Below are 18,242 nucleotides of genomic sequence, written 5' to 3'. Positions count from 1 at the left end.
GGAGTCGAGCGCACCTGCCACGTGCGGGATTCTAACTCACAACCTGTGTTGACAGTCTAGTGATACAGCAGTTCGACTACTTAGACCACTCAGTCACCGAGGCCCCCTCTTATATGTTAGTGCATACTGAAGATGGTGCTTAAATCTATTTTTCTTTTATGCAGAAATAAATATAGAAAACTTTGTATTAATTAACTGTGATAATGTTTTTTTTTTATAATATTAGCTTTCATTTTGTTTATATTTATCAACAGTATTCAAGGACAGTTCATTCTTTTGACTTCAAGTGAATGAAATTTACCTAGTAATCAAATTCAATAATAATTTATTTGAAAAGATTTTATATCTAATTGAAAGATACTTTGTAGAAATAGTATGCACGACTTTTAAGAGAAAAAAAATAGAAACAAATAAAGGAAATAGTTTTATTCAGTGTAATCTGCTTATAATAGTTCCTGCTTCATTTACATATACTACTTTTTCTTTAACCTGAAAAGGAGGAAAAAGAAACCAAAAGACAATGTCTGTTTCTTTCTTTCCATTTGACCTACTTTTGTGATAAGTGTAATAACTTTTTCAATGCATGAATATGACACAATTACTTACGGAAGGTCTTTGATTTTATTGGTCATACTTCTGTTTGCCATTTTACAAAGTCATTGTTGGTTTCTTTAAGTCATTTTGTAATCTGTAAAACAAATTCATAAACATTGTTTATAATAGCCGATAAGCAGTCAGATTAGAAATCCAGTGAGCACTTGCAAAAGACCAGTAAAAATCAGAATATCTAACACATTTCTTTCAAACAGTTGCTGAACAATGAAAGTGAACAATTGACATATCAGAGAAAGAAACTTACAAAATAGGTCCTTCAGATATTTAACACCTTTTCACTTTTCTATTAAATCCCTTCAGGTAAATTGAGGGTTTTCAGCAATCTTGGGCTTGTAAAATAGCCAAAAACAATCATCTTAGATCTTTCAAAAAGTATGCAAATTTTGTGTGCGATGCAATTTATTTTTTTAAAGATTTTTCATTTGAATATGCCAGTTGTGTGATGTACATGTATCATATTATTAAGATTTTTTTAAATACAGAACATTTTTGCTTGATTCAATATTTCTAACTTTATCATAATAAAGGAGATAACTCATATAATTTAATTTTACAAAAAATGTGCAATAAATTAAAAAACAAGCACTGGGACCCTTATTTTTTTTCTGAAAGCACATTATAAGAACTATCTTCTCATGTTTTATTTTACTAGTCTATTATTTAGTTTTTTTATCTATCCCACAAATTAAATTTTTTCCTGTATTGAAAAAAAAATGTGCGACCTTTTTGTAAACTACATTTTGGCAAAGCATAAAAAATCTATCATTTTTTTATTTAGATCCCAAATCTATCTTCAACACTACAAAAAGGCCCAATACAGATCAAAATAAGGCCCAATACAGATCAAAATTCCTAGTGGTCCTTCAGATACTTGTAATTCAATAAGGATCAAAGTAGTTCTCCAGTCCACAAGTCCCTACTTCACTGAACTTCAATAAGGATCAAAGTAGTTCTCCAGTCCACAAGTCCCTACTTCACTGAACTTCAATAAGGATCAAAGTAGTTCTCCAGTCCACAAGTCCCTACTTCACTGAACTTCAATAAGGATCAAAGTAGTTCTCCAGTCCACAAGTCCCTACTTCACTGAACTTCAATAAGGATCAAAGTAGTTCTCCATTCCACAAGTCCCTACTTCACTGAACTTCAATAAGGATCAAAGTAGTTCTCCAGTCCACAAGTCCCTACTTCACTGAACTTCAATAAGGATCAAAGTAGTTCTCCAGTCCACAAGTCCCTACTTCACTGAACTTCAATAAGGATCAAAGTAGTTCTCCAGTCCACAAGTCCCTACTTCACTGAACTTCAATAAGGATCAAAGTAGTTCTCCAGTCCACAAGTCCCTACTTCACTGAACTTCAATAAGGATCAAAGTAGTTCTCCAGTCCACAAGTCCCTACTTCACTGAACTTCAATAAGGATCAAAGTAGTTCTCCAGTCCACAAGTCCCTACTTCACTGATCTTCAATAAGGATCAAAGCAGTTCTCCAGTCCACAAGTCCCTACTTCACTGAACTTCAATAAGGATCAAAGCAGTTCTCCAGTCCACAAGTCCCTACTTCACTGAACTTCAATAAGGATCAAAGTAGTTCTCCAGTCCACAAGTCCCTACTTCACTGAACTTCAATAAGGATCAAAGTAGTTCTCCAGTCCACAAGTCCCTACTTCACTGAACTTCAATAAGGATCAAAGTAGTTCTCCAGTCCACAAGTCCCTACTTCACTGATCTTCAATAAGGATCAAAGTAGTTTTCCAGTCCACAAGTCCCTACTTCACTGAACTTCAATAAGGATCAAAGCAGTTCTCCAGTCCACAAGTCCCTACTTCACTGAACTTCAATAAGGATCAAAGTAGTTCTCCAGTCCACAAGTCCCTACTTCACTGAACTTCAATAAGGATCAAAGTAGTTCTCCAGTCCACAAGTCCCTACTTCACTGAACTTCAATAAGGATCAAAGTAGTTCTCCAGTCCACAAGTCCCTACTTCACTGAACTTCAATAAGGATCAAAGTAGTTCTCCAGTCCACAAGTCCCTACTTCACTGAACTTCAATAAGGATCAAAGTAGTTCTCCAGTCCACAAGTCCCTACTTCACTGAACTTCAATAAGGATCAAAGCAGTTCTCCAGTCCACAAGTCCCTACTTCACTGAACTTCAATAAGGATCAAAGTAGTTCTCCAGTCCACAAGTCCCTACTTCACTGAACTTCAATAAGGATCAAAGTAGTTCTCCAGTCCACAAGTCCCTACTTCACTGAACTTCAATAAGGATCAAAGTAGTTCTCCAGTCCACAAGTCCCTACTTCACTGAACTTCAATAAGGATCAAAGTAGTTCTCCAGTCCACAAGTCCCTACTTCACTGAACTAAGTCGAGTAAGGATCAGAATGCAAACAAATTAAAATCTTAGATACATGTACCTGCACATATGTACTTGTATTATCCTGTGATAGGATATTAACACTCCTAAAAGCAGTTTTGCAGAAAATTTAGTGTGCAAGGCTAAAACTTAAACAATACCAGTCTATGCCAAACACTTATTGGAGTAATAGCCCATAGGGCTAGTGGAATAAAAAAATTTGTAAGGGTTCCGCGGAACCCAGTGTCTCGCCTACTTTTGCTGTTAATCGCAGGCTCAACAAAAATGAGGAAAAAAAATATTCCATTAGATACTATCTTTTGATTGTAAGAAGCTTCTGTCAAAGTTTGGTATAAATCCAGGATAGTTTATGAATCTAATAAATGGTTTAAAAACTTTAACTGCAGACTGTATTTAATGTTAACTGGAAGAAAAACTAAGTCCATTTATAAGTAAAATACAGATAAACAGGTACAAATTTTAACAAAATTTCCTTCTAGATACTAGCTTTTGATCATAAACAAGCTTCTGTCCAAATTTGGTACAAATCCAGGATAGTTTAAGAAAGTTATTAAAATTTTAAAAACTTTAACCACAGAGTGAATGTATTGTTTCCTGGCAGAAAAACTAAGTCCATTTATAAGTAAAATAAGGAAAAAATGAAATTTTTTTTTTAACAAATTTACTTCTGGATACTATCTTATGATCATAAACAAGCTTCTGTCCAAGTTTGGTACAAATCCAGGATAGTTTAAAAAAGTTATTAAAATTTTAAAAACTTTAACCACAGAGTGAATGTATTGTTTCCTGGCAGAAAAACTAAGTCCATTTACAAGTAAAATACGGAAAAACAGGAATTTTATTTTTACAAAATTTACTTCTGGATACTATCTTATGATCATAAACAAGCTTCTGTCCAAGTTTGGTAGAAATCCAGGATAGTTCAAGAAAGTTATTAAAATTTCAAAAACTTTAACCACAGAGTGAATATTTGTGGACGCCGCCGACGACAACGACGACGGAATGTAGGATCGCTATGTCTCGCTTTTTCGACTAAAGTCGAAGGCTCGACAAAAACACTAGGCCGCAGTGATGTTGACTAGACCTGAAATAATTTGTGTCACCGGTGAGGATCACAAAGTGATCCAAACCTGCTAGGAGGGTTTGGGGGCATCCTCCCCCTTCAAGAAAATTTTGGAAAATTAGACGTAAAATCCTGCATTCTGAGGTTACATTTTTGTATTGGAAGTGAATATAACTTTTCAAAAAATATTGTTTTTTCTCCACGTCAGATGAAAAATTCTCCTTTCCTCAAATAAAAAATTAATTTAGTTCTTTTGACAAAAGTTTTTTTTTCATAAACTTGTACCATTTCAAGTAAAAAGACTCAGCTAAAAAAATCCACATTTTCAGCACTAGTAAACTATTACTCAACTGAGGGATTGTTACTTTTTTGGAGAAAAATTCCTTAATTGATGGGTGTCCCAAACCTGTTCAATCCTCATCAGGAACATAAATATACCGTTCCCAGTTCCTCTTAATATTAATTCTCTAGCTGGCACTTTATTAGGGTCTGGATGGGGGTCCTACATTTCTGTATTCTTCAAATTTTCTGCCATTTTTCGCAATTCCATTTATTTTAAAACCTCATATTTCTCTAAAAAATATTCTATATGTTTTTTGCCCATTAATGACATTATTCTCAATTTTTAAACTCCCCATCCACACCCTCCTTCATTGCCACTTTCGTTAATGTTGTTTAAAAAATATGCCTAGATCGTTTTTCTGCATAGCTTTTTTCAACTTGATACTTCTCCGGGTATACGTGTAGGCATTTTCAACATTTCAATGTTTTACCTGGGATAAGCCCCTTGTTTCCATTACAGCACTGAATGAGATCGAATCCTTGATTGTTTGTTTACATTGAGTGGTATTTATAGATAGTGTTTATTGCAAGCACATGGTTGAGCCTCGTTCTCAATTTCGTTGGTAAATAGGTATCTTGTTATGACTGGTTCCAATTGATTAGAAGTAACAAAACCCGTATATAAGAAAAATGGGGATACCTGTAAACGGATGAAAACAAGGTCAGTGACAAATTTGTAACTTGTTCTCATAGATTCAATAAAATACCGGCTTCAATTTCGCAAACGATTGCAGATGTTCACTAGACCAATCCGGCAATCACTAGTGCTTCTGCACAAGTCCGATGAGATTTTTACTAGACAGGGGCTTCAGGCTACTGCTTAACGTGGCAGACTGCAATACAAATTAATATGCAATCTAACAATAACACAAGTCACTTTTCAAAGGTCTTTCAGTTCTAATTTGTTATTGAGGGTGTCTTAATTAGTATTTTGATAACATAATTTTACAGGTAAAGTAAATGAATAACCATTAATAACTCAACATACATGTCAGACATAGTTAAAGTAAGTAAATAAGTAATTTTATTTAGAATTGGACAAGATATATACATGTACAAATTAAAATATTAAATATGATTCTGTAGAGCTCTTCACCGACTTGATAGTTCAAACAAATAACAATTAAAAGCACATTAGTTGATATGTCACTAAAAATGTGCAATTCTTTTGATCAAGTCTTGCAGGGAATCTCAAGTTAACCACGCTTGATATCAACACTTATTTATAAATAAGAAATCACATGATATCCAGCATTATCCAAGAATGCCACATCATTAACTCTTAAAAACTAATTTTATTTCTCCAGGGAAAAAAAAGACTTGTGTTTTCATGAAATGGAGTTTTGGACCTAGTTAAATGAGACAAAGGCTGATCAGTCAGGAGATTAAAACGAACCAAATCCTCCCCCCAGAAAATCAAAATGTGACGAGTATGGCTTTACTGGTCCTCAGGGACTCCTGGTATGGTGTAAATAAGCCTTGACAGACTTCAACTCACGACTCTTCTGGAAACCAAATCAGTATTTCGAAGGATATAAACATGTGATTTTTTCCTTAAAGATCCGTGTTGAACTGTTCCCACTTTCAACAAATAAACATAAAGAAATGAATCATTCAGCGAGGCGGTCCCTTCTCCTAAAACTTTACGAAACTGGAGTTTCGGTGATTATAAAGGTGTTATAAGATTGTTACAGACCTTTTACATAAACTAATTATGGTGTGTTGCCTCTTCAGAGTAAAACAAATGGACAATACTTTGTTTTTACGAAAGTTTGTTTTGTTCAATCAACAGGAAGTGTCATTACAGGGAGGTAATTTATTTGTCCCGCCAATTTTATCCAGAAAAAAAACGGGATAAATTATATTATCACAATTTCAAATAAAATTATCTCGATATTAGAAATCGGCACTGTGCATCATTCTAATTTTTTTAAATGGTTTGAAAATATAAGAAACAAAAGTTGCTATATTTATTTTTGGAATCAATGATCACTGAATTCGTTTCTAAGAAACAGCTTGTCAACAGTTTCTGGGACTATTATACCAGAGACATATAATACATGTATTATATGTCTCTGATTATACTAATCAGACAAAAAGGCCGACAAAAACAAACTGTGACAAGAAAAAATGTTAAACAGGAATGAGGACTAGCCGAAGGAAAGAGACTATAAAAAATTGGCAGTTATATTGTCGGTTGTCTAACGTATGGAACGAGGAGAGAGAAAATAACTGGAAAAAAAAGATAAAAAAAAACTTTGAAGGCAAGTGCCATGTAGTGGAATTTGTGAAAGAAAACTGGAACTCACATGTAAACTTACCTGTTTTATGATACATGTTCAATAGCTACATGTTTATACGGCGAGTGCTTTCTGCTTGTGCATTTTAGAATATGCCATTACCTCATTTCTTTGTTCTAAATTATTATTTATGTATTTATGTGACATTTTAAAGTGCTTATGATCCATGTTTTGTTTAATTTAATCTGGCGCTTATCTTAGTTTAAAAAAATATATGTGCTACTTTTTATGCTTATATTGTCACGAAATAGACGTTCCATCATAATATAAGTTCCAAGTGGAAACAATATTCTATTATTTCAACTGGAACAAATATTACAGTATTTGTTTCTTACAGAATAAAGATTATTGAATATATGTTCCAACAGGAACAGATATATTATGGCATAGTTTATAACAAAGTTTCCAGTGGATCTTCTGTTAGGCGAAACAAATATTCGTTGACAATATGTACTTGTCTTAGTTGAAACCTTAACGTATGATGTGATGACCATGTTTTGTATATATGTTATATAGTCGTTTGTAATTTGTAAGAGCTTTCTTAAGCTATTTTTTTTTTGTTGCTTGTACATATGTGCATACCCTAGATAAATTTTACTTACTTACTTAGTTACTTTGCCATCGAAAGATTGAGCTAGGCAGTCACAAAAAAAACGGGAATGCAAAAATGTAAAAGAACATCAGGGAACCATTTTCAGCCTAAAAATGTCGTAGTATGAAAACAAATTGGAATCTATATAACCAAATAAAACAGTACTAGGACAAGGAGCGTGTGTTTGACCAATACAGACCAATCCTGGCTGTATCCTGTAAAGACCGAAGTTATAGTTTATCAATCAAGATACTATTAGTACATGAAAATATGTTTTCTGTATTGACGTATAGGTATTACTTGTCATCGGATAAATGTATTGGTTCTACGCATTGAATACATGATAATATACCAAGAAACATGGGACCAATTAAAAAGAGGTAGAATTTACCAAGGGGACATTCAACACTCATAAATCGAAGAGAAAACGACAACGCTATGGAATAAAAAAAAGAAAAGGAAGAAAAGTCCACAAAACACTGCATAGAAAACTAAAGACTGAGCAACTCAAAGACTGGTACCTCAAGATTGGGATGTTTTTAGATTCTCTAAAAGAGCCACCAAGGACTGCCCCACATGTTACACCCGTCGTGTTACTCCTATAAAATAAGTCAGTCTCTATAAAAAGTAATGAGGCATAACGCAATCGCGGATTGGTCATTGACTCTTATTTTATCATAAGATATAACCAAATTCATAAACAATCGGTCATGTACATATTCTTACTCTAAAACTTGACGGAATGCAGGAGAAATACTTAACTGTGTAAACAAAACTACATAGGGGTGATCCCAGGCGCTCCGAAAGAGTAAACAGACCCTGCTCCACATATTGAACTGAATGTGTTACTAGTGTTGAGTAAAAATTGGTGGTAAGTCTCGTTCGGTAATAAATCGAGGAAAAGAGAACAGGAATATTGTTACGACAATTCTTCTTTTTATTCTTCCTCCAAATATTGCCCACATTCAACATGGTGAATATTCTGGCAAGTTGCGCATGATTTAAAAAAAAAACTGGTTAAAAATGAATTGTTGAGTTAATTAGTTAGAGGTGTTGGTCACTTGAGTCTTGGATATCTCAAGAGACTTTGCTGTGGCAATATCTGGAGGCAGTTTGTTCCAATCCTTGACGGCGTTTACGAAGAAGGACCATTTCTGTCCTGTTTGTGAAACTGTTTACTCGCGTAGTGGTATTAACCATATATGTGGATTCTAAAAAAACTTTAAAGAACTTCTGGATAATTTTAAATCTCGATCTTTGATTAGGGACTTTCCGTTTTGAATTTTCCTCGGAGTTCCGTATTTTTGTTATTTTACCTTTTCTCTGAAATTAATTCTATCAAAGCTTTTGATTTTTCAACCCTGTATTATATACCACCATTCCTCTTGTGAAATTGAAAAATCGTCTAAAAGAAATAATCCACAATGCAAAAATGGTAGCATACGCTATAACTTAGTTTGTTTGCTTTGGGATACCATACGGCATATTTTATTAATAGCAGAGACATATGTGTATATATGTCTCTGTTAATAGTGAGCAAAAAGGTAAACAAGTTGCTTTCTTTAAAAAAAGAAAAGCAATACGTGAACCTAAGACCGCTGACTGGTCACCAAAAGATTGTTGCTGAATTTTTTTGTTTGCTTTTGAATTGAAATAATTGACCGTGAATAGAAGGAGATAATGATGAAGTTAAACTACTTTTATTAAAAATATATAATAGTGTGTACATTCTTGCACAAGTCAGTTGAAAGCAATGTTGGATAGGTGTGAATAGAAAAGTGTATATACAGCTACTATTTGAATATACATTTTAAAACTCGACTATTTCATTTATTACTTGGGATTGTACATCATTTTTTATAATCCTATTGCAAATACCAGTTTCTACAAACCGGATATATAATGCAAATTGCACAAACCAATCGCAATATAAATTTAAGCACTCAGTTTGCTTTATAAACTGGATGCATTTATTTTATCTATCACATCTTTATATTTTGTTTCCTGCATGGATGCCTTCATATTCTCAACTCGTTATTGAAGTTGTCTGTACTCCCGGTAGATGTTGTACAGATAAATTTAAAGTCCATTTCCCATGTGAAGTGAAACCCTGTGGCATGCAACTTATAAGAAGGTTTCGTATATTTTTCTTGAGAGTAACACACCAGCTTCATTTGGACTTCTTATATAGAGACATATTTTGGTCTCATAAAATATCTCAAATTTTAAGGATTTCCTGATTTTACTTAAATCAATCCAAATATTTTACAAGGAAACTTGGTTTTGAAGAATATCTTATTTTCAGAAGGTTTATGAATACCTGAACATACTCCCAAAAGAACCAATTTATATAAAAAAAGACATGTAGATATAAAAAAAAATACCAGGATTAACATGTTGTACGCCAGACGCGAGTTAAGTCTACAAAGAATCATCAGTGATGCTCGAATAAAAATAGTTAAAAAGGCCAAATAAAGTACGAAGTTAAATAATCTATTCCTTGGGTAGAAAATCCTTGGTATTTCGAAAATGTCAAAGTTTTTAAAAGGACAGTGGTTCAAAAAAAGAAAAGGAAAGAGAAACAGCTAGAGGTCAGAATACCGTAAGCAATGATGACCGTGCTTGTAAGTCACATGGCAAGCTCTTATTGCCATGTCCTGAATTTAGATAAGAAAAGCGAAAATTCGCATTCGCGAGTGAAATTAATTTTTATGCATGAACGTGGTATTTTTGCGCAAGAAATAATAAATAGAAAGCATACGCACTGATACTCTGGATAAGAATACGCATTTGGGTCATCACATATATTAATCTGAAAGTTGAAATCTACCTACCTCAAGTGTTTTGACTCCGGATTCATTGACATTTTATCCGGAATTTTTGTGAACGCAAACCGATAGTGTGCGTGTGAACAAGGTGATGTATAATGTGAATGAATCAAGACGTGTAGGATAGCTGACCAACACAATGAATACAATTTTCAAAACCGTACCATAGTACAAATATTTAGATGCTATTTGGTTGAACTAATAAAAGAAAAAAAAAGAAAAAAAAGAATTAACATTATGATAGTAATTACATTTTGTTATGATTATTGTAAAATATTAATTACGTTTTTTGTGGGATGCAAGGATTTAAAATCCTTGTGAATTGAAACCACGCAAGTATTATTTCATTCACGACCGTTTAAAATTTAGATATCTAGCTAACTTTGGGTACGCATCCCTGCTCATTGGTGCTCATACGTTACATATAATTTTCATAAATGTAATGACTGATCAAACCTGTGAGACATAATGCACGTATACATTACAAGTTTAATTATATTCTATAATTATTAGGAATAAATTTGGTCTCAGTTTTACCTTAACAATGAATATTCTCTTAGTCTGGTAGAATCTATTAATGAAATTAGATATTTTTTTACAGAAAAATCCTTTTGTTTGATTATCTTTCTGCTTTCCGACCACTGTGTTTCCGATCTTAGATAAATATTTTTTAACAGAAATATCATTTTCTTAATTTTCTTCATTCTTTGCGACATTTTCTCATGCTATGATTGAAATACTAAATATCAAATGACAAACGTTCGGAAATAATCCGTTTATTCTGGGTCATTTTTGTATATCAATAAACTATTCCCAGGTTTATTAAATACAACACACACAACGCGTAGAGGGACCGTCTCAAAGAATGAATTATATAATTGCGTTATCATTATACTTGATATTTAATAAACATTCACATTATAAAAAACATATATGTTTTGTCAAAAGGTAAATAGGTTCTAACATATAAATGATTTTTAGAATGCAACCTAAAATTGAGAATGGAAATGGGGAATATGTCAAAGAGACAACAACCCGACCAAAGAGCAGACAACAGCCGAAGGCCACCAATGGGTCTTTAATGCAGCGAGAAAATCCCGCACCCGGAGGTGGTCCTCAGCTGGCCCCTAAATAAAATTGTGTGCTAGTTCAGTGAAAATGGACGTCACACTAAACTCCAAAACATATAAATGAACTAAAATTAAAAAAATATACAAGAGTAACAAAGGCCAGAGGCTCCTGACTTGGGACAGGCGCAAAAATGCGGCGGGGTTAAACATGTTTTGTGAGATTTCAACCCTCCATCTATACCTCTAGTCAATGTAGAAAAAAGAAACACATAGCAATACGCACAGTAAAACTCAGTTTAAAAGAAGTCCGAGTCCGATGTCAGAATAGATAACAAAAGAAACTAAGCAAAATGACAATGATACATAAATGAACAAATGACTACTAGCAGTTACTGACATGTCAGTTCCATACCTCAATTAAACTGATTGAAAGATTATGTCTTCATCATATGAAAATCAAGTACAATCCCTCCCGTTAGGGGTTTAGTATCATACCATCATAAAATATATGAGAAGAACATAACCCGTATCATGCCAACAACTGGTTTTAGAATAAATGTGTTTATTTCCGATGCAAAGACCCTATGAGTGAATCAATATTCATACCAAAATATGCAATTCTTAATGACTTGACAACAATGTCGTAACTATATCCTTTCCGAATAAGTCTGTTTAAGGGTTTGGTTAGCTTTTGAGGTGAATGCCTACATTTTTGTGCTTTGTAAAGAATATTACCATAAAATATTGGATGTGAAATACCTGAACGTATAAGATGTCTGCATGTTGATTTATATTTACGAATGATGTCCTTGTATCGATGATAAAATTAAGTAAATGTTTTGACTAGTTTGTGATATCGAAAACCCTGGTGTAATAATTTTTCAGTAATACAGAGATTTCTTTCGTTGAAATCAAATACGTTGTTACATACACGAGCAAATCGAACAAGTTGAGATATATAAACACCATAAGATGGCGACAAGGGAACGTCACCATCTAAAAATGGATAATTAACAATATAGGAAATGAAAAATCATCACTTTTATCATAAATTTTGGTATTAAGTTTCCCGTTAAAGATAAAGATATCAAGATCCAGGAAAGGGCAGTGTTTATTGTTAGTATTAGCTTTATTTAAAGTCAGTTCGGCAGGATAAATCTGTTTAGTGTACATACTGAAGTCGTCATTATTGAGAGCCAATATATCATCTAAATATCTAAAATTGTTATTAAATTTTTGAATCAGATGTTGTTTCGATGGGTCTTTGCTGATTTTAGTCATAAATTGTAACTCATAACAATACAGAGACAGGTCCGAAATAAGTGGTGCTGACAGTTAGACCCCATGGGAATTCCGATTACCTGACGATATACGGAATCTCCATAGCGAACAAAAATGTTATCTAGTAAAAATTCAAGGGCAGGCCTAATTGACATAGTTCTTTTGTTTGTTGTTAGTTAAAAATGACCTAAAAGAGTTTGAACATATATATTCGCATTCTGACTTTTTAAATGCCCATTTAATCAGGTGTGTGAATTTTTTCTTAATAAGATTATGAGGCAACGTGGTATATAGGGTAGAAAAATCAAAACTTTGAACAGATTCGAAATCACCAATATAAGCATGTAATTTATCAAGTACTTCCAACGAATTTTTGACACTCCAAAAGTAATTAATTCAACTATTTTCAAAGGCCTTATTTGAACAATTTATTACCAGGTTTTTTATTGTACCAAGTGTACTAGTAAGTAGAATAGATAGTTTAGTAGTGGAACAATGGCTTGAAGACGAAATAAATCTATATTTGTAAGGAGTTTTATGCAGCTTCGGAAGCCAGTACATAGTTGGAACTTTCATTGTATTTGGTTCTGCTTGTAAAGAGGTAGCTAAAAGTAAATGTTTGTTACAGATGTCATATTCCGAAAATGGAGCCAGTTGGAATGTTGGTGAATTCGTGATTTCCTTTTGTAGAACATCAATGTAAAATTTACGTCAAACAATAATGATATTGTTAGCAGCCTTATCAGCCGGGACAAAAATATATTCCTTGGCGAGTTCTTTTAGCTTATGTTTGATACGGGAAATTGGGCTATTATAGTTGTTGTTAGGAGTAAAATGATCTTTAAAATGTTGAATACGTATATCAACTATGTTCATTACCGAATTAAAAAAAGAATCTAATGATTTCTTGTCAGCTTTTTCTCGTTTTATCCATTTAGAGCAGTAAGTACGGAGTGAGTCGTGGATGGTGTTACGACACTCATTCCAATTAATAATTGACGGGGGTGATATTTAGGTCCTTTACTGAGGAATGATTACAACTCTCGGTCACGAACGATGTTAAGGTCTCCTGTTATAACATGGGAACTGGGGCCATAAATGTATTCGGATTTACTGCAATTTCATGAGGTAGGTGTATTGTCACTGATATTAACATCTTTACACACTTCGATGTATTTAAACACATATTTCCGGGTAGATTTTTTGTAAACATAATAAATAAGAGGTAGTTCAGTATTATCAAAATAGCCAGGAATTTGTTCTTTAACAGAATGATCATTAAAAATACCGGCAATATTTACAAATTCAAAACCTTTATTGACATATTCAATTTTAATAAAATGTTTTTTGTGATCTTCAGGGCGAGTCTTTATTGTTTTACTTTCAAATCTACAAATGAACCGTTTGTCGGATTGTTGAAATATACAATGTCACGTTGTAGCCTATCCATAGAGGGGCCGTATCAAAAGACATAAATAACTACCTATATAAATGATGGACAATTTTCGAGACGTTCCGAGGATCGTGATTCCGAGGATATCGAGTGGCCCATAGACACTTCCAAAACTCGCCAATATATAAGCGTGAACCCCCTCAGGGGGTCAGGGGGTTAACGCAAACATGCTACACAAAGGAACAAATGATCAGTATGCTGGAATTTCTTATTGACAACATATTTGTTTAATTTTGGATGCAGACTTTTTCAACAAATTGTCGGCGGCATTCCTATGGGAACGAACTGTGTGCCTTTCCTTGCCGACCTCTTCTTATTTTCATATGAGTCAGAGTTCCTTCAGACATTTATCAAAAACAAAAAGATCAAAGAAGCCAGATCATTTAATTTCACATTCAGATATATTGATGATGTTCTTTCCATCAACAATCCAAACTTTTCTGATTGGGTTCCATTGATATATTCTCCAGAACTAGAAATTAAAGAAACAACAGACACGGCTTCCTCCGCCTCATTTTTAGACTTTTACCTCGAATTTGACATCAGTGGTCATCCCAGTACCAGAATCTATGACAAACGTGACGATTTTAATTTTGAAATTATGAATTTCCCCCACCTTAGCAGCAAAATACCAACTTCACCTGCATATGGGATATACATTTCCCAACTCATTGTCATGAGTTTTTTTTTTCTCCTTCAAAATCTATAATAGGACATAAAAAGTAAAATAACAAAAATACCAAACTCAGTGGTTCAGATTAGACCGATAGACCCCGTTCACACTAGCGTTTTTTGAATCGATCTAAATAAAACCAGCTAGCGTTCACATTATGTTTAATCTTAACGATCTCTATAACGCTCATTTACTGATTTCACCTGTGAGTTAACAGATGTCCTCATTTTATTCTGGAGTTATTATGTCTTCTACAATTTGAACATACCCGTTGTCACCTGTGAGAAAAATATTGTATAACGAACAAACTGACTCATGATACAATACTAACTCACAGCTGATCTGTTCCTTGCTTCCTTCTGTTCTGTTCTGTTCTTGTATTGAATTTTCTTTCGCTGTCTAAGACGCCGTTCACACTTGGACATTTAGATCCATTTATCTTGAATCGGTCTAAACTAAAACATCAAAAGAGGTAGTTAAGTTTGAATCGATCTAAAGTGAACCGATCTATCTTTAAATGTGAACGCAGAGATCGAACTAAACTAATACGATTGAATCGAAAATAATTTGTGCGCATGTATGGCGGAAAAATTACACGTGCAATTTATTACAAAATTGATGACCAACATAAACATGATAAAAGGGCTGAAAATTAACGAAAACTATACGAACAGTATAGCAGTATCAACAGGAACGACCATTTAACTTCAAGGGGGGTATGGTTTTTTCCTAAAAAAATATTCTGATCCCCAATTTGATGGAAAAAAATATTGTGGTCAAGCTCCCTATTTCAAGTGAAACAATAACTTCTTCCATTATTTTTTTTGCAAGCGTGTGTATCAACACATAAATTTGATTTAATATTTCTATTTATACACAGCTAGCCTTGCATCATGACCCAATCTAAATACTTCGTCGGACTGTCGAGCAGTGGCTATTTATACACAATGTTTACAATTTCCCGGGTAATTAGGTCAGATCGATTGCATTTTTACTTGTAGTGTGAACGCAGTGGTTCAGATTACAGTTTGTTAGGATTAAAGATAATGTGAACGCTAACTGGATAAAATTCGAATATAACGGCCCAGGCCATGTGTAAATTTCCAACAAATCTATGGCTTCCACGAATAATTTCTTAAACAAAGCATGGAATCGTCACAATGTACCAGAAATTCGTGCGTATTTCAGACCAGACGCCATCTAATTATCCATCGAAAACCTCCGTCGACCTTCGATGATCAATAAAACCGATAAAAAATAGACAGTCAAGTCACAAGGACTCTGTTAGCTGATATGTATTTTTGTAAACATTGTAATTTTAAAGATTTGTTTTTCGTATTTCCTGTCTATTTGTATTAAAATTCGGCAACGTTTGCACCAAGATTTGTATGTTTACCAGCAAAGTGCAGTTTAAAATCCATGTCCTTTGAAGAAAAAAAAAGGGTAAACATACAAATCTTTATGCCAACGATGAACTTGATCTAATTTAACATGCGATTTCCCGTATCCACTAAAGTGCGCTACGGGTGTAGGTTGAATTATTGACTTGCAAGCCAATAAAACATCAGCGATGTTTGTTAGCTTATTTTGACGAAATTGAATGGAACTGACTGCTCATATATAGCTAATTATTATTTATATATTCTACTGTTATTAATGTTTGAAACAAAACAAAACATATATTTTAATATTCTGTCTGATCTGTAGTTAATGCCCCTTTAAAAGACGGTTGATTGGGGATAAAAAATAAAAATATAATGGTTTGTTCAGGTTGAGAGTTTTGATATTATACTGATTGTTTCAGGCCAATCAGCGGAAAAGTGTAACTAAATTATTGATAAATTACAGATGATTTTTGCACTTATTTATGAAGTAAAATAAAGACTCCACTTGAATATATATATGCTTATTTAATATTTGATCTTTTACTTTGAACAAAATAGATTTAAAAAAAAATCCTTAATCATTCTGATATTATTTACAGAATCATTTCATGTAGTCTATATCAAAAGTTAGAGATAAATCATTACATCTAGCATTGCTATATCGAACATTATACATAATTGTATTCATTTAGGTCAAGAACTGTGTTTTGGGTTGTGTAATATAGTGTCTGCTAAATTATTCAAGACTTAATTCATTTAACATGTTTAACCCTGCCACATTTTGTATGTGCTGTCCGAAGTTATGAGCTTGTAATTCAGTGGTTATCATATCAGTTTTTCGTTTATTTTTTGGTACATAAATCAGGCCATTTTCACTTTGGTTTTTTTTTTCATTTGTCATTTCAGGGCCTTTTATAGCTTACTATGCGGTATGAGTTTTGCTCATTGTTAAAGGCTGTACTGTGATCTATAGTTGTTAACTTCTACCTCGTTTGGTTTCTGATGAGAGTTGTCTCATTGGCAACAATACCACATGATCTTCTTACTTTTATATTAATTTAATAAGTTTTTTGGTCAATATGATTGGCATCTAAGGAGGGGAAGTCAAATAAAAGCTGCACCTTGTCTTTGATTGTTGGTTTATCCTGGAAGTTGTCAATCTAACCTGTATTGTATCAGAAAATTGAATGTTTCACCATCTTGAATATCTTACCCAAGAGGCTGTCAAATGACAGCAAACCTGGTTTTCCTTACATTTATTAGTGTCATTGTTAAAGCAATTAAGGGCCACAACTCCTGGAGGGCAAAAGTGAAAATCTTCAAAACCAATATTAACTTCCATTTTCCATTTTGTCTTGAAAAATAACAGATGTAATTTGAAAAGGATTGGATCTAGGATTTCTAAGTTATTGAATGAAATCATCAGAAAGTGTAAATTTTCAATCAATCAAGAATAGCAAAAAAGAAAACCAATATCAAACTTATCAAACAAAGCGCTTCAGACACATGAAATTTATAGTGTTGTTTTCCTTTTTTTGTCCTCCATTTTGCTATAAGTAACAACATATCAAAATGTGAAAAGAAAATGTGAAAAGAATTTGTTGAAAAGTTTTAAAGTACATGCAATTGCATGGAAACAACTGTATTTTCCAACCAATACATGTAAAGGACCATAAATCCTTAATGGCATTATTAACAACACTAGAACACACCCTTGACATCACTGGTCCGTGACTGAATTAGAGTACCTATGCCTTATTTTCTGTCTGGATTTTTTGTATCCGTATTTTCATCTGATTGTAAGGTGCACAGTTTTCTCTGCTTTCAAAATATTTCTGTTTGACCCCGTTCTGGTTTTTTAATTTTTAACTAATTAACCAAAATTAATAGTGATATTGAGTTGGAAGAAAAAAGACTTGTTAAATAGTATACTATAGTGTAACATGGATATAAAACAACTACATGTACTGGAAGAAATCCGGGTTCTCCTGATAGAGGAGGAATTTACAGAAGGTAACAGGTAACAACTGGAAACTACAAGTAACATGTGACATATATTATTGGTAATGGTATCGGATTCGACCCGGAACTTGTTAAATATTGGTAATATTAATTATGTGGAAAACAAGGGCTTGGAATGGTGTAATTTCTAAATAATATATTAGTCCTATATTAGTTATATATAAAGTTGAATTCTTTGATTAGTTGTTTTTACGTCGTGCCGGCTAACAAATTGGACCTCGATATTTTAGTAGTATAGATTTTA

The 18,242-nt window shown here is 33.3% G+C and overlaps 1 protein-coding gene across 4 annotated transcripts in view; it reads right to left on the bottom strand.

The window, feature by feature from the left end:
• LOC127709363 (dual adapter for phosphotyrosine and 3-phosphotyrosine and 3-phosphoinositide-like) overlaps positions 1–6,245 on the bottom strand; it is a 29,449-nt gene extending 23,204 nt beyond the window's left edge. For all 4 annotated transcript variants that reach the window (XM_052214855.1, XM_052214856.1, XM_052214853.1 and 1 more), the window contains exons 1-2: positions 6,091–6,245; positions 607–688 (exon numbers count right to left, since the gene is read on the bottom strand). In XM_052214855.1, the coding sequence (XP_052070815.1) occupies positions 607–647 (41 nt within the window). In that variant the 5' untranslated portion in view covers positions 648–688; positions 6,091–6,245. The remainder of the gene's footprint in view (positions 1–606; positions 689–6,090) is intronic.
• Positions 6,246–18,242: the final 11,997 nt, after the last annotated feature.

The sequence above is a fragment of the Mytilus californianus genome, unplaced genomic scaffold (assembly GCF_021869535.1).
Source record: "Mytilus californianus isolate M0D057914Y unplaced genomic scaffold, xbMytCali1.0.p SCAF_7, whole genome shotgun sequence".
Classification (NCBI taxonomy): Eukaryota; Metazoa; Mollusca; class Bivalvia; order Mytilida; family Mytilidae; genus Mytilus; species Mytilus californianus.
The sequence above is the reverse complement of the archived record's forward strand: the minus strand, read 5'-3'. Positions and strand labels throughout refer to the sequence as shown.